The 18,017-nt window shown below is 44.3% G+C and overlaps 1 protein-coding gene across 1 annotated transcript in view; it reads right to left on the reverse strand.

Annotated features, from left to right (window-relative positions):
* The window catches only part of SLC25A33 (solute carrier family 25 member 33), a 31,828-nt gene extending 15,187 nt beyond the window's left edge, over positions 1-16,641 (reverse strand). The window contains exons 1-2 of the mRNA XM_069545765.1: positions 16,310-16,641; positions 703-882 (exon numbers count right to left, since the gene is read on the reverse strand). Of these exons, the coding sequence (XP_069401866.1) occupies positions 703-882; positions 16,310-16,365 (236 nt within the window). The 5' untranslated portion in view covers positions 16,366-16,641. The remainder of the gene's footprint in view (positions 1-702; positions 883-16,309) is intronic.
* Positions 16,642-18,017: the final 1,376 nt, after the last annotated feature.

The raw sequence follows: 18,017 nt of genomic DNA on the forward strand, positions 1-18,017 counted from the left end.
TCAGTCATCATTTTAAAGTTCTCCTTTAAAAGCACAGGGTCCCCAAGCTAAAATGCAGACATTGCCAAGTGCTCTTCTGAATTTCTCATTTTGCCTTAAGCCAAATTCAACTTAAGAATATTCGGCGACTTGGTAAGCAAATGAAATATTTTAATACAGTAAAAACAGATAAACTAGGTGGGTAGGCTAGGTATGAAACAAAAATTATAAAGATCAGCTTATTAAACATATATTGTAGTTTTCCTATAAATGTAAAATTATTTTCAAATAAAAAGTAAAAAATTACAACATTTTGTTTCCATATTACTTCCTCTTAAAATATTCACAATACTTCTCTTGTGCAATTTTAAAATTCATTCTACAAGCCTCAGAGCTTCTCATTAGCACTCAAAAGACTTGGGGCAAGAGCAACACTCTGATGTAACAATTTAAACATGGATTGTTTTGAGTTTGCTCTGTTAGGTTTACTTTAACTGGCCCTGGATGGTGATCACTTGCGTGCCAGGAGCCCTGAGGCCAAGAGAGCAAAGTCAGAGCTAAAGACATTGGTATAGATACCTAGTTCTTAAATTTGGTCACAGCCTCTACAAACAGAATATCCCATCCAATGGGCCGGATAAACATTCTGTGTTGACATTGCAGGGTGCGGGGCGAGGAGGGGAGGTGCGGGTGGCATGAGGCCAGAACCGGGACTGCACTTACTTCAGAACCTGTAAGAGTCCAGGCGTCACTGACGTTTGTCTCACCACCCCAGCTCCACTGATGGTCCCCAGATGAACCTGAGGATAATAGACTGTCCGAAGAGCTAATCTTGAAGACTGCAACCTTGTCTTAATGACTTCTAGTGGACAAGTGAAAATAGCACCAACCGTGCCCCCACACCTGTAAGAAAGGAAACCACAACAGGCTCAGAAAAGCTATACTGAGCTGTGCATACATGAAATGGGAAATGGAGTTTTTCTCTATTAAAAAAAGAAAAAAAAAGGTACCTATGTTCATTTCACAATTAGAGCATACCAACAGGGTGGGGCAAATGGAAAGAGCAGCATGGAAACATTAATACGCTAACATATGTAAAACAGATAGCCAGTGGGAATTTGCTGTATGACTCAGGGAATGCAAACCAGGGCTCTGTGACAACCGAGAGGGGTGAGATGGAAAGGCTCAAAAGGGGAGACATATGTATACATATGACTGATTCATGTTGATGTATGGCAGAAACCAACACAATACAGTAATTATCCTTCAATTAAAAATAAATTAAAAAAAAAAAAACTGGTTGAAATCCCAGTAGCTAAACAGATAACCACCGCCAACATGTTAGTACATCCTTCAGGGCTTTTCATTACTGGCTTTTTAACCTCACATCTTTTTCTTCTTATCTAGATATTATGAATGTCTTTCCATGTCAATATATATACACCTACATCACCATCATTTGCAATGGTTGCATCCTATTCCTATCTATCAGTGTGTAATATTAGATGTTCACGTCATTTCCAATTTCACTCTCATGCTGCAATGAATATTCTAGAAAACGTATCTTTTCACAGTGAAATAAAAATTATTCAGGTAGTGCTACTATTTTGAAAATCAGTGTTTACTACAAGCCAGATTTTTATTAAAATCTGACTAATTTGGACTCCACTGAAAATCAAACTAAAGCTTACCTTTTAATAATGAAGTCTGTGTGTTTCACTCAGAACTAATCAATTCATCCTCCAGAATTTCATGCACTGGCTCTGTGGGTCAGAGTTCCCTTAATGATCCTTCACAATTGGTTCATATAAAAATATTACCTGAACTTAAAATTTAAATATTTTCACCTATTTATCCTAATATACAGCACGTCAAGGCTATGTATTGTCACCCTGCTTATTTAACCCATATGCAAAGTACATCATGTGAAATGCCAGGCTGGGTGAATCACAGGTTGGAATCAAGACTGATGAGAGAAATAACGACAGCCTCAGATATGCAGATGATACTGCTCTAATGGCAGAAAGTGAAAAGGAACTAAGGGCCTCTTGATGAAAGTGAAAGAGGAGAGTGAAAAAGCTGGCTTAAAACTCAGAATTCTGAAAACTAAGAGCATGGCATCTGGTCCCATTACTTCATGGCAAATAGAAGGGGGAAAAGTGGAAACAGCGGCAGACTTTATTTTCTTGGGCTCCAAAATCACTGCAGGGTGACTGCAGCCATGAAATTAAGACACTTGCTCCTTGGAAGAGAGCTATGATGAACCTAGACAGCATATTAAAAAGCAGAGACCTTACTTTACCAACAAAGGTCCATCTAGTCAAAGCTATGGTTTTTCCAGTTGTTGTGTGTGGATGTGAGGGTTGGGCCATAAAGAAGGCTGAGAGCAGAATTGATGCTTTTGAACTGTGGTGTTGGAGAAGACTCTTGAGAGTCCCTTGAATAGTCAAGGAGATCCAACTAGTCAACCCTAAAGGAAATCAACCCTAAATATTCATTGGAAGGACTGATGCTGAAGTTCCAATACTTTGGCCACCTGATGTGAAGAGGTGACTCACTGGAAAAGACGCTGATGCTGGGAAAGATTGAGGGCAGGAGGAGCAGGGGGTGACAGAGGATGAGCTGGTTGGATGGCATCACTGACTCCATGGACGTGAGTTTCAGCAAAGTCCGGGAGACAGTGAAGGACAAGGAGGCCTGGCGTGCTCTAGTCCATGGATTCGCAGAGTCAGACACGACTTAGCAACTGAACAACAATCATGAAATAGCTATTTCTGTCTTTTCTTAAAGAATAATATCCATGAAACTGCATGTCTGGTGGGCTGGTTCCAGATAACAATGTCCTAGTACCACCTGAAGCCACTCCTAGACCACCAGTCACAAAGGTTCTTCTCTTTGGAGAAGATAGAACACTGACGATCAGAACCTGCATCGTATTCATCTTTGTATCCCTGGCATTAAGATTCACAGGTTCACAAACAATATGTGTTCGTCAGAAGAGGAATTACTAAATTGCCCTATAAGGGAGCTAAATGTTTGAAAATAGCACTTACTGTCTACCTTCTATCACAGGCCGGAAGGCAGGAGCTGTGTACTGTACATTCTTGCACTTGGTTAGAGCACAGTACTAGCCAAACAGGCGGTTCAATAAAAATGAAACAGCAGAAGCATCTATGATTGGGAAGAACAACAAGAAAGAGGAGGGACAGGCCTTGGCAAACACAGAATCTGAAAGTGAGCTTTCTGACTCAATGCAGGTGTTAAAAATCTGGAAGCGAACCCAGCCCCTCAGCCCCCAGGACAGGCCCTGAGGTAAGGGGTGAAGTCAAGTTCCCAGGAAGCATTTTAAAACCAGGAGCCTATAGTTACATATAGCAAGTAAAATCCTGATAACTACAAGCTAGATAGATGCTATCAACTTAAACTGCACTGCTGCCACTGATGAATGATTATTTTATGACAAGAATTCAACCCTCCAACAATCCTAGTAAGGTAGGATTGTTTAGCTTCAATTTACCACAAAGAACCTGAATGTCAGAAAAAAAAGAATGACATACAGACTAGAGAAGCAGGGAGGAGAGGAAAATAGCCATTTGGAACTACGTAGGTAAGTTCAGTTCAGTTCAGTCGCTCAGTCGCGTCCAACTCTTTGCGACCCCATGAATCGCAGCATGCCAGGCCTCCCTGTTCATCACCATCTCCTGGAGTTCACTCAGACTCATGTCCATCGAGTCAGTGATGCCATCCAGCCATCTCATCCTCGGTCGTCCCCTTCTCCTCCTGCCCCCAATCCCTCCCAGCATCAGGGTCTTTTCCAATGAGTCAACTCTTCCCATGAGGTGGCCATGTACTGGAGTTTCCGCTTCACCATCATTCCTTCCAAAGAAATCCCAGGGTTGATCTCCTTCAGAATGGACTGGTTGGATCTCCTTGCAGTCCAAGGGACTCTCAAGAGTCTTCTCTAACACTACAGTTCAAAAGCATCAATTCTTCGGCGCTCAGCCTTCTTCACAGTCTGACTCTGACATCCATACATGACCACAGGAAAAACCATAGCCTTGACTGGATGGACTTTAGTCAGCAAAGTAATGTCTCTGCTTTTGAATATGCTGTCTTGGTTGGTCATAACTTTTCTTCCAAGGAGTAAGCGTCTTTTAATTTCATGGCTGCAATCACCATCTGCAGTGATTTTGGAGCCCCCCAAAATAAAGTCTGACACTGTTTCCACATCTGTTTCCCATGAAGTGATGGGACCAGATGCCATGATCTTCATTTTCTGAATGTTGAGCTTTAAGCCAACATTTTCACTCTCCTCTTTCACTTTCATCAAGAGGCTTTTTAGTTCCTCTTTACTTTCTGCCATAAGGGTGGTGTCATCTGCATATCTGAGGTTATTGATATTTCTCCCGGCAATCTTGATTCCAGCTTGTGCTTCTTCCAGCCCAGCGTTTCTCATGATGTACTCTGCATAGAAGTTAAATAAGCAGGGTGACAATATACAGCCTTGACGTACTCCTTTTCCTATTTGGAACCAGTCTGTTGTTCCATGTCCAGTTCTAACTGTTGCTTCCTGACCTGCATACAGATTTCTCAAGAGGCAGGTCAGGTGGTCTGGTACTCCCATCTCTTTCAGAATTTCCCACAGTTTATTGTGATCCACACAGTCAAAGGCTTTGGCATAGTCAATAAAGCAGAAATAGATGTGTCAGAAGAAATGGAGTAGCCATCATGGTCAACAAAAGAGTCCGAAATGCAGTACTTGGATGCAATCTCAAAAACAACAGAACGATCTCCGTTCGTCTCCAAGGCAAACCACTCAATATCACAGTTATCCAAGTCTATGCCCCAACCAGTAACGCTGAAGAAGCTGAAGTTGAACGGTTTTATGAAGACCTACAAGACCTTTTAGAATTAACACCCAAAAAGATGTCCTTTTCATTATAGGGGACTGGAATGCAAAAGTAGGAAGTCAAGAAACACCTGGAGTAACAGGCAAATTTGGCCTTGGAATGCGGAATGAAGCAGGGCAAAGACTGATAGAGTTTTGCCAAGATAATGCACTGCTCATAGCAAACACCCTCTTCCAACAACACAAGAGAAGACTCTACACATGGACATCACCAGATGGTCAACACTGAAATCAGATTGATTATATTCTATGCAGCCAAAGATGGAGAAGCTCTATACAGTCAACAAAAACAAGACCAGGAGCTGACTGTGGCTCAGATCATGAACTCCTTATTGCCAAATTCAGACTTAAATTGAAGAAAGTAGGGAAAACCGCTAGACCATTCAGGTATGACTTAAATAAAATCCCTTATGATTATACAGTGGAAGTGAAAAATAGATTTAAGGGCCTAGATCTGATAGATAGAGTGCCTGATGTAGGTAAATTTGCCTTTAAATCATGATGGTAATACCACCCTAAACTGAGCTTTCACTGCCAAGTGCCTGGATTCAATCCCTGGTTGGGGAACTAAGCTCTCACAAACTGTGGCAAAAAAAACAAATGTAACAAAAAAAAACAACAGAGCTGTCTCTTTACCCAGTGTTTGCTGAACTGTGGCCAAAACCCACTGAACACAAAGCAACCTAGAGGATATCTCAACCAGAACAGGAAGGGAGGATAGCAGGAAGGACTTGACCTGTGCCTGGGACAACTATCATGTAAGCTCCCGATTTTGCAGGGTGGTACCATCCTGACCTCACAGGGAACCTGGGTCTTGATGAGGTTTATATACTTTCTCAAAGCCACAAGTGCCTAAGTGTCTCAACTGAAAACCAAATCCAGACCCTTTGTCTGCAGAGCCTGTGCTTCCCTCTATACTAAGGTATCCTCTCTGGGAGTATTACAGAAGGACAGGTATTTATATATAGTTTGTTAAAAGCTAGTTCACACTATTTGCAATTCACAGTTAACATGGTAAATTGTCAATTAAGACAACTAGGACTTATAACTTTAATGTGTCTTTCAGTATGAAGAAAATATCCTGAGCCCAACTGAATGTTGGTTGATATAACGTGCTCCGAGCAGAAAAACATATCTAAAGAAAATGGGATATAATAGCATTTTAAAAAGGGAAAAACAAAACAAAACAAAAACAAAAAACCCGTCCAAACCTGTATTGATTCACATAAAATAAATTGCTCTTAATCTATTACAATAAAAACTAGGTGATGATTCCATGTCACTGAAAAACAAACAAACAAACAAACCAGAGCTTGCAGTAAATTCTTGCATCAGAAAGTCAACAAGTTCCGATAAGACACTGGTCAACCACCTCTGCCTTGTCCCCAGGTCAGCTGTGTTTCTTACCTCAGCCAATTGTGGTCTACAGGGATGCCACCGGTCAGAGGACGGCCTGCAGAAGTGCTAAGCAAACACCTGCTGACAGTGAGCTGGTCACCTCCTGGGTGGGGGTGGCAGGCCACACTCGCTCTACAGCCTGTATGTTACACACCCACGTGCCCAGGGCAGAGGGCCGGGTGGTAAAAAGAGCCCAGGCTCCTCCAGGGGCAAACAGAGGGTCTCCACGTGCCTCTACTACAAGAGGGGTGGTACCGCCCGCCCCACGGCATCCCAGGAAACATACATGGTGCTGGGAAAGCACTGCAAACTGTAAAGCGAGTGCGGCAAGAAGTACCTGCTCAGCAGCCAAGTCCCTTCTCATCTAGCAGGAAACACTTAAATGAAAACTACCCAAAGGATATTTAATTAGAAGACAAAGGTTCTAACATTACACTAAATTGTCCAAAAGAAGATTCTTCCCGAAATTTAAGACATTCCATAGCAGAATTTTAAAAGCTAATCTTTCTGGGACTTCCCTGGTGGTCCAGTGGTTAAGAATCTGCCTTGCAGTGCAGGGGGCATGGTCAGGGAACTAAGATTCCCACATGCCTCAGGGCAACTAAAAACTCAAGTTCTGCAACTACTGCGCGCCACAAAAAAAAAAAAAAAAAGTTAATCTTTTGGTTCAACTGCTTTTTCTTTCTTTATGAACCAAACACGCAGGACATTCACCAGTCTGAGGAAGACAGTAGACAAAAGGAATCAAAATACTGACTTCTCTGAGATCAGCTTTCCAAATTCTCTAGATATTTAATGAGGTTGGGTCCAAAGCACTTAAGAATACAACAAATTATATTCTTTGTAGAAAAAAAGGCCCTGTCAATTCTCAATGCTTCAGTGCAAAGACCTTCCAAGTTAGCCCAGCTCCTCACCATGATCAATTACCCAGGATGAAGCCCCATCGACAACAACTCTGCTGAAGGTATTAATATTAACCGAGCTTTTCAGGAATCTCCAGTCAGAAAGGGTGGAGACATCAGCTCTGTCTGCCAGTCCTCCCCAGTCCTTGCCAGTACTTTTCAGCTGTTCTCCACCGAATCCCGCCTCTCCTGTCCTTTCAGCTTTTCAAATTTAGTCCCCTAGAACTTCAATCTCAAATCTGATTCACAATTTGCCTCTGCCACTGCCAGCTAGACTGAGGGGACTTGGTCTGCTCTTTCACCTTTTCCCCATTCCCATCCTTTTAGGGCTCTCTGGGCACAGGTCTAGGTCTAGCTGTGGGTCCACCGGGCTACGTGTTACGTGTTTATGTATTGGTGGCCTCATCAAATGTCATGAGTCAGTGTAAATGGTGTGCAGGCCTCCTCGGGGCGCTGCTCAATTCCCCCAAGAGCCCCGTCACTGAGAAGCCCTGTATTCAGACCCCCAGCAGTCCACCCCCTCATCTCCTTTTGGCCTGAGAACCTTGCTGGCAGCACTAGGTGTGTCTCCCCTTCCTCTGGTCCTCATTCCTTGACATTAAGCCAACGGGGCCCACTAGTGTCCTTCCACGCCCACCACGAGGCAACAAGACGGACACTCAGTAGGAAGTCACCCCAAGCCCTCTCCGAGCATACCACACCGGTCCCTTCTCATCCTGCTGGCGGTGGCTGATAAGGCAGCAGCCTTCCCCCTGCAGGACGCCTCTGGACACAGAACAAGGTATCCACATCTCAGCCTCTCAAGGGGCTGGTGACAGGGATGGGAACAGTGACGGGCACAGCCTCTCTCAACACTCCACAGGCCACAACGCTGACAACTATAATCTATAGCCTTTCTGCCCTGCATATGCAGCCTCAGATGCAGTGGCCGATGGCTGTCCTCCTTCTAAGTCTCAGAGTAGGTTCAGCTGAGGGCCCGGGTAGCCGATGCTCAGACAGCAGGGAAAGTCACACTGGATCTGGAGTTTCATGGTGACATAGTGCTGGCCCTACACAGTTGGGCAACTGACTAATTCTGATCGGACACCTGTATTTTAGGCCACTAACCTCCACAGTGGGAGAATGCTCTAAAAGGCACGTACAAAGATCCACGGCCTATAGAAAAAAAGTATTACAGTCAAAAATAAAATTTCATTGTATTTAGAATCACCACCATTTAACTTCTATTTCCTGTGTATGTTTTATAACAGGTATAGAATTGATAGGTTAATATAAATATACATGGGGATATGCACAAACATTTTAATCACAGGCTTGTGTGATCAGTCTGAAGACCAGTGGTCTCAGCCAGGATGCTGCTGCCCTGGCTCCAGTGACATCCTGCAATGCCTGGAGACACTTTTGGTTGCCAAAATTGGGCGAGGGGTTACTAGCACCTAGGAGCTGGAGGCCAGGGATGCTGCTAACATTCTACAATGCACAGGACAAGCCTGACCTCTAAATAGTTGTTTGGCCGAGCTTGAGAAACCTGGCTCCAGATCGGTAAAATGGGCAGCGTGTGTATTTGAAGGTGGTATAACCACGGCGGAGTACTGTTCCCAGCATCCATTCCTGCTTTCTCTGTCCCAGATTTCTTAAGTCATACAGTTTGGACAGGCTTCCCTGGTGGCTCAGCTGTAAAGAACCAACCTGCGATGCAGGAGACGCAGCAGGAGACAGGGGTTTGATCTCTGCGTCGGGAAGATCCCCTGGGGAAGGAAATGGCAACCCACTCCACTGTTCTTGCCTGGAAAATGCCAGGGACAGCTCATGGAGTCACAAAGAGTCGGACACGACTTAGCCACTAAACAACAAATAGTCTGAATGGGATTAAACCCATTTCTAGTTTAGTCCTACGGAGAAGGCAATGGCACCCCACTCCAGTACTCTTGCCTGGAAAATCCCATGGATGGAGGAGCCTGGTAGGCTGCAGTTCATGGGGTCGCTAAGAGTCGGACATGACTTAGTGACTTCACTTTCACTTTTCACTTTCATGCATTGGAGAAGGAAATGGCAACCCACTCCAGTGTTCTTGCCTGGAGAATCCTAGGGATGGAGCCTGATGGGCTGCCGTCTATGGGGTTGCACAGAGTTGGACACGACTGAAGTGACTTAACAGCAGCAGCAGTGTAGTCTTAACTCACTTAATCAACATAAAGCCATGTCATCTGTTCAGAGATGGCACATGATTCAGCCCAAGATAAGTGGCATAATTCCCTGGGGAGCAATACTGCTTTAGAGCTGGATGCACGTCCAAGTTGGTCCAGTCAGAGTTAAGCTCAAGGCTTGTTCAGTGGAGGAGAACAAGCTGAGAGGTGCTGGAAGCCATTCTGTGTTCATGCAGGGACCAACCTTGGAATCAAGCAGATATTTCTGGAAAGCAGAGCAGCCATCGAGGGGTCCCACAGTGACACTGTTGAGCTGTTTAGGTAAGCCCTCTCTGAAGCCTGTGCCCGCTCTAAAATTTGGGTATACATGCCAATAATCAAGGCAGCTGTAAGTGAATTTGATTTACTACTTATAACTGAAAGTCTCCCAAATGAGCCTAGTCAATTAAAAGAAAAATTATACCCAAGCTTCTCAAGAAAATACTTAAAGGGATTAACTATTATCAGTAATCTTTTAAAACACACTGAGGACTTGTGTTTCCAGTGGACTATGTTTCTAATGGCTATGAGGAAATTCCCTGGATATTAATTTAATTTCATTCCTAAAATCCTGCTCTAGTCATGGATGCCAAAGCCAGAGACCACTGGACTATTCCATACCCAATACCCAATACCTCTGGGATAGTCTATTCAGTGAAACCATCCCAAGGGCTTGAACAGGGCAACAGAAAGGCCATGAATAGCAGTTAAATCATACATGTCTCAGAGTAGCAACAAGAGGCTCTCTGAAATCTATCTGCCTGATTTTCTAAAATAAAACAAAACTTATGACCTGTATTTTTCTGTACCTTTTTCTTCTTTTACTACTTGTCCTTCGCCTTACCCTCATTCTCTACCTTTCATTCTTCCTGCTCAGAACTGAAGTCTCCTGTTTATTACATAAAGATGTATTTAACTGTTTATCTTTACCTATGTAGGCCTTGCTTGTTATTCTTCTAAAGGCTGTGGATTAGGCTCCTCCCCTCTACTTTACAGCAGAACAAAGCTAAGCTGGACCATTACTACTACAATATATACACTAGAATTTCTTCTATAGTCCTTATGTGATCAAAGATGAATTTTTACCTTTTAATACATTTTTACCTTTTAACTCTGAGTTGCAAGTAACAAAGAGAATTTTAAAACCTAGACGTTTTCAACAAGAAGCTGTTTTCTATACATAGACTCACTCAATTTAGACACTAAAGCCAAGACCAAAACATTCTTTATTATCATTGCTACCCAACTGACAGTAAACTGGTTTCTAGACTCACAGCTTACACATAACTACAATATGGATTCTACTGACTAATAATATGGCCAGACACCCTGTGGTCCCTAAATTCAGAGCCTTTGATAATTTCTCCCTTTCATCTGCTATCCCTATAGTCACTATCTGAAAAAAAAAAGGAATGAATGCCTCTTTACACATAATTTTCTGGAATGTTTTATTTGAATACTTAGCACAAGGCTTAGAAGATTTTGATTATACAAATTCTGTGTTCACTCAGTAAAGCAAAATGCTTCCTTTTTGATGCAGCTAACTATCCTTTAGATGCTATTTTCTATATCCTACTTCATTTAGGAAAAAAAAATGAAGTAGCACCTGAACCAAAAACTCTACTGTGGACTTCCATGGTGGTACAGTGGATAAGAATTCGCCTGCTAATGCAGGGGACAGGAGTTCGATCTCTGGCCCAGTTAGATTCCACATGCTGTGGGGCAACTAAGCTGGTGCGTGTGCCACAACTGCAGAGATGTTTCTCTGGCTCTAGAGAACTCCTGAGCTCCCTTGCTCTAGGGCCCATGCTCCACAACAAGAGAAACTCTCTGCTCAGTGCAACTAGATAAAAGTCTGTGCACAGCAACAAAGACCCAGCGCAGACAAAGATAAATAAATAAGGACCTAAAAAACAACTTTACAGTACTTTCTGAAATGGAAGAGAATCAGTATCTTTTACAAACACACAAATCCAAAATGTTACCTTATACTAATGTAGTTTCAGCAAATTTTACTACAGAGCCATGTTTATAATTACAAATACAGTAGAGCTTTTATTTGGGACAATTTAACAGGCTACACACCTCCAGGTTAGATGCACGATACTTTTTACTCATCTAGTTACTCGTTAAACAAGTAGCAATGATGTTATCTCTAACACATGGGGGTTACTGTATTTGGGATGGATCAGTGAAGAAAACAGACACGGCTGCTACCTGTAAGGCTTAAACTTACATGACGCATAAATTTTAACAGGAATCTTTCATCCAAATATAATACATTAAAAAAAAAAGTTGCATGTATGAAATACACTGGAGAAAATCAATTTACAGCCTTAGTATACTTATATAAGCCTCATATAAAACACATGGGCATACTATATTTGTCTTATCAAAGCTTCTTTAATCATTGCAAATAAATCATGCATCTTCTCTATAAGGTTCCTGAACAAAAATATTAACGTATGCCTAATGAAAGTGAAAGTTGCTCGGTTGTGTCCGACTCTGTGACCCTATGGACTATACAGTCTGTGGAATTCTCCGGGCAGGAATACTGGAGTGGTAGCTGTTTCCTTCTCCAGGGGATCTTCCCAACCCAGGGATCAAACCCAGGTCTCCCACATTGCAGGTGGATTCTTTACTGTCTGAGCCACAAGGGAAGCCTAAGAAAACTGGAGTGAGTAGCCTATCCCTTCTCCAGTGGATCTTTCCAACCCAGGAATTGAACCGGGGTCTCTGCATTACAGGCGGACTCTTTACCAACTGAGCTATCAGGTATACCTAATACTTCAAAGCTAACACTTAGCTGATACAGATTAAACCTGCAGGGACAGGGACAGTACAGAGTACAACAGGTGACAGCTGTCTGCAATGAGGGGAAAGACTGAACTGTGAACATAACTTAGATTATATTATTTTTAAAACCTTAAAGACATACATATCCCCATTAAAGTACAGTTTAAAGGTCCTGTAAATACATTTAGTGACAAGAGAAAACACCATGCCATAAAAATAAGACCTAAAGTGTATAATCCAGGCCATCAAGCTCTAATCTAAAGACAGCTTAGTAGAGCTATTTCAGGTGCTAAGTACTCTCCTGAATGCTGCTTGTTCACAACCAGAACTGCCAAGTCATTCCACGTATGTGTGCTCAGTTGCTTGGGCATGTCTGACTCTTTGCAGCCCTATGGACTGCAGCACTCCAGGCTTCTCTGTCCAAGGGATTTTCCAGGGAAGAAGACTGGAGTGGGTTGCCACGCCCTCCTCCAGGGATCTTCCCGACCCTGGGACTGAACCCGAGTCTCCCATGTCCCCTGCACTGGCAGGCAGATTCTTTACCTCTAGCACCATCTGGGAAACCCGTCATTCCATAGGGAAAGTTTAAAAGATTGTTCTCTGTCATGAGGTCTACACATGGAAGGGCTACTTTGGAGGATTTCTGAGCTTCTCTTAATGGGTTGGGTTTAAACAGTAGAAAGGTTTTGATAGGTTTTGTCAGGGAGTAACAGTAAAATTGGTTTAGGTTTTTCTCATTGCCACCCAGATTTGGGGATAGGAGAGAAGAAAGCAGAAAACAGCAGAATCCCTAAAGATACTAAAGTGAAAGTGTTAGTCGCTCAGTTGTGTCTGACTCTTTGCAACCCCTCGGACTGTAGCTCACCAGGCTCCTCTGTCCATGGGATTCTCCAGGCAAGAATGCTGGAGTGGGTTGTCATTCCCTTCTCTAGGGGATCTTCCTGACCCAGTGATCGAACTCAGGTGTCCTGAATTGCAGATTCTTTGGCGTCTGAGCCACCAGGGTGGCCAGAGACACTAAAAACCAACATAAATGAATAAGGTTTGCTCACACAAAGAACCCACCCTAGGAGATGGCTAATGAAAGTGCTGATAGCGATCAAAAGTCTTAAAATTGTGTTTTGACTCAGCAATTTTACATACCATTAACACAGTTTACCCTCAGGAAATAATCAGATGACTACACAGGTACACATAAAGATGTCCAGTTTTATAATGGCAAAAATTAGCAATGAGGACTTCCCTGGTCATACAGTGGGTAGCAATCTGCCTGTCTATGAACGGGGCAGGGGTTTGATCCCAGGTCTGGGAAGATTCCTCATGCTGCAGGCAACTAAACCCCTAGGACCACAACTACGGATCCCAAGATTTAGAGCCTGCCCTTGAGCAGAAGCCACCACAATGAGAAGCCTACATATCACAGCTAGAGAGTAGCCCCCACTTGCTGCAACTAGAGAAAGTACTCGCAGCAATGAAGGCCCGGCAGAGCCAAATATAAAAAGAATTTCAAAAAAATAAGCAATGAGAGGTCAGAAAGAAATTATGTAATCAGAATAAATTAGGTAGCCCTGTCATAAATGATGGTAACAGCCTCACTGAACTGCCACTGGGCTTGGAAATGTTTACATTCCTCACTGCAACCACAGAACAGTGAGGATTGATTAGAAGCCTATTCAGAGAATTCATTACCATGCTGCCATCAAGACTCAACATATTTCTAAGGAGGAAGCAACACATAAAGAAAGGGAGCCTATTTTAAAATTAACTATGAAATTACCTTTGCTGCATATATATATGCACACAGACCTGATTCTGAAGTGCTTATTTCTAGGTATTGGTTTGTGGGTGGTTTCCTCTTCAGTTCTCCTCTTTCTTAAAGGGCAATGCTATACTAAAAAGATGACTATTAATAAAAACCTGACTATTACAGGTTAATTTAGGAGCATTTTTGCCTCTGCAAAGAACCCCTGCTTTTAATAATGTAGGAAATTTAAAAGACTATATGAGTTGTTTTGGGTGAGGTTTTTATTTTCTAGGATCTAAAATTGATTTTCAACTATTCATAAGTCTGTTAGACCTGGTAAAAATATTAACTCAGTATCATCAATTAGTGATAGCATTAAACTTGTTTGATGTTAGTTTCCAACAGCTATTCAATAAATAGGAGAAATGTGACTGTCTAAAAAGTAGGGTCTCTGACTTCTTTTCAAAAGCAGTAAACTCAGTTCTCTGGAAAGAGGGCAGCTTAACAATGGAAGCTAGTTACTTTGAGCAAAGCAACACAGCCTTCCAACAGACAGGATGGGACCACTGCACTGCCTGATTTTAACTGCAGGATACACCCACCCATTTGATATTTTAGCTCCTTTAATGTTCTTCCCTAAAAGAACTGGAGGCACTGTATTCTAGGCTGGTGGGAATGAGTCAAAATCCAATTAGCTACTCTGAAAGCATCCTTTTCAAACACTTATTTTCTTGCAGATCAGCAAGGAATCTTGAACTGCTAATGAAGGAATAGAAACCTGTTAAATACAATGGCCCCAGGCACCACCCTAATAACCTCCCCCGTTTTAATAAGTTCGGAGCTGTGCTGGCTAATGCAGTTTTCCTCCATCACAAGAGGCTGGTGCTCCAGCAGGAGAATCAGCAGCCAGAGGGCACTGTGAAGGGCGCGCTGGCAGAGTCAAGTCGACAGGGGAATCGATCACGCAGCGAGCCTCACAGAGGCTGCTCCAGAGCAAGGAACTCTCTGGGTTCAGAATACAAGCATTAAAAAAAAAGACCACCTCACTAGAAACAGTAAATCAAAATCACTGAGAATAAAATAATTTTTTTAAAAAAATCCCTGTTAGCTTAAGAAATTACTTTAATAACATGGCCAACTTGTTTAAAATCCTCCAGAATGACAAATCAATATTTTGTCTTAATTTAGGAACGCGGCCCCCTCCCTAAACCTTGTGTTACTCTCAAAATAAATCTCAATGGAAAGATGAAGCAAAATGAGAGGGAAGGGCAGAAAAGAGATGAATGAGAAATCATGCCTATGTCTGAAGAACAATCAAATTTTCTGACCGGACAAACAGAGTACCTAGGTAAACAACTACAATAAAAAGTACAAAAAAACTCAGGAACACTCTCATCAAGGGTATTTTTGCAGACAAATTCTTAAGCACTGCTTGTTTGTAATAAGGAACATATCTGGGTAGCAACTAAAACACAAAACTGCAACTAAAATACTCAAATCAGAACAACAGGATAAGTGCTACTTTCTGTAGAATTGTCTTACACTTAAAAATGGCTGTGCCAGGGCTATGAGGTCCTTAAACAAGACTCCAAACATCTAGAAGACTCCAAAAGGACCCAAAGGCTGTATTGAAAGAAAACAAATCACTAATACAAAATATTTTAACTTCTATCTACCGAAAAACAAAAACACCAGCTCCCTTCCTAACCTCCCTAAAAATACGTTGCCGCCACTGAAACATAAGATGCCATGACGATCCGCCAAATGATGCTTTCAAAACAGGGCACATCTTAGAATTACCTTGTTTCTGACGCTCCAACCAGCAGGTAAGAAGCATTTCAACACACCTTCCCGTTCTCACTTGATCCTGCGGTCCCCCATCAGCCCTCACACCGGTTGCTGACCCCAGCATCACGGTTCACCAGCACTTCCCAGGCCCCTGCTGATGCCCAATACCGGCATCTCTACCTTATCAACTCGTCCCTGCGCTACACTGAGGAACTCCTGGGCCACACTTAGCATCTCCAAGCCCGCCTAGGGCCTTCGGGAAAAGGCCTTGGGGGAGAACTCTGAGGTCGCTAAGTGCAGCGTGGCCAGACAGGACCGCCGAGTGACACTCGTCAGACCAGCCACTAATTGTTTAAGAGAAGAAAAAGGAGGAGACGCCGCGGGGATGGGGATGGGCGTGGGCGCCGCGTAAAACCACCGTCGGGGGATGTGGTCTGGAGGGGGACAGGCCTCGCGCCCCTCAGGCCTCCCCGCTGCCCCATCGCCCGGACTTCCTCCTTCGAGAGCCCGCATTTCAGCCCAGGAAGGGCTGGTAACCGGCCCCGGTGCACCGAGGGTGCGCGGCGCGGCAGAAGGGCGGGGGCGCGGGGTCGGGCCGGTAACTCACCCGCCGGCGAAGAGGTGAAGCAACGTGTTCTCCTTCTGCTGAGTCCCCGTCGCCATGGCCGCGCCGGCTCCGCGGCCCGCAGCCGCTGGGTGCCGCGGGCTCGAGGCGGCTCGACGGGGTAGCGAGGTAGTCGCTCCGCTCTCCCGGCTGCCCTCAGGCGGCCTCCGGTGCCGCCTCCATGCGCGCGCAACCCCGCGACCGGCTCCCTCAGCTCGCGCCCTCGGCCGCGTGGCTGAAGGCGCCTCACCGGCCACTGCAGCGCGAGCGCGGCAGCCAGAGGGAACCAGGCGCGCGGCTGTCACGTGCGGGGGCCGGGTCGTGACGTCACTCGGCGGCGCGGGCTCGGGGCGGTGCGCGACGGGGGTGTGGGCCCGGATTCCGCTCGCCTATTGGTCAGAGGGCGCACCTGGGCGGAGCCACTGCGCAGCCCTGTAGGGAGAGACGGGTGGGAGCCGCGGGAGCCAATGCGCTTGGAGTGAGAACCGGCTAAAGCTGCCCGGTCCCTGATCCGGGAGGCTTAGAAACCGGGATTGGTGGAGCCTAGCGAGACCGTGCGCCTGGCCTTTATTCATTTTTATAGTCGTTTACTTTGTGATACTTAAAGTGTGTAAAAAAGTATATAAATTACGTATGACAACTCAAGCTCTGTGCTTATCACCCAGTTTAGGGCAAAAACAAGATCCAAACAGTTTTAACTCCCAGTGGTATCATTTTGTGTTTCTTTGATTTTTCCAGAAATAGCTTTTTGGTCTCTTTCCTGATCATCTCCAGCCCAGACGTCTGAGCTTCAAGTTTCTGTATCCGAGCTGTTTCTCTACTTGTGTGTCTTTGGGTCATCGTCAAGCTTAACCTGGGAACTTAACTCCAAGTCTCCACGCTCACGCAGGCCTTCCTTTGCCCCCATTTGCTGTACATTCTACCACGTGACTCTTATCTAATTTCCTCACATAGGCTGCTGCAGGTTTTTTGTTGTTTTATTTGTGTAAATTGTCCTTCCGCCCCTGGAGTGTAAGCTTCAAGAGTGCAGGGACTTTGTTCCTTTCTTTCAGGGTTTTCCCTGAGAAGGTGTCTGCCCCTTAGCAGATACCAAGGTATAGGCCCAAGAAAATAATGAATGAATGCCCTGAATAGGACTCCTCACTGCATTCTTCCCCTCCCCCAAACCTGTCTGCCTCTTGTATTTCCTGTCCTGGAAGAAGATGATGCCACCATCTGCACAGCCACCAACGCCAATAACTTTCCTATTACTTTCGACTCCTCTCTCTCTTTCTCTCTCTCCTCAGCCCACCAGGCACTTCTGTCCTTGGAATTCTCCCGGAGTCATCCCCCTCTCTGTGTTCCTTCCACTGCGGCTGCTGGTTTCAAGTCTTCCTGTCTTTTGCAGCAAAAATCTTCCACCTGTCACAAGCCACCCTTTCATCCCTTTAGTTGGTTGCCCTCCACTCTCATCCCCCTCCAGAGGCACCAGGTACAGACTATACCAACACTTTGTTTTCAATCTCTGCTAAAAGCAGTACCTCAACCAGACCAGGCTGCTAGCTGTCCTGTGTGTAAACACAGTGAGAGCTTAGGCAGAAGGGAAATTGTGTGCAAACACAGGAGCGAGGTATTTGATTGCTGGGGCTCTTTAAAAACAAGTCTTCAGAGCAGTCATCCAAAATACAAATATGGTGACTACTGTATATTAAAGCCATTACTCCCCCTAGGA

This window comes from Ovis canadensis, chromosome 12, assembly GCF_042477335.2.
Source record: "Ovis canadensis isolate MfBH-ARS-UI-01 breed Bighorn chromosome 12, ARS-UI_OviCan_v2, whole genome shotgun sequence".
Taxonomy (NCBI): Eukaryota; Metazoa; Chordata; class Mammalia; order Artiodactyla; family Bovidae; genus Ovis; species Ovis canadensis.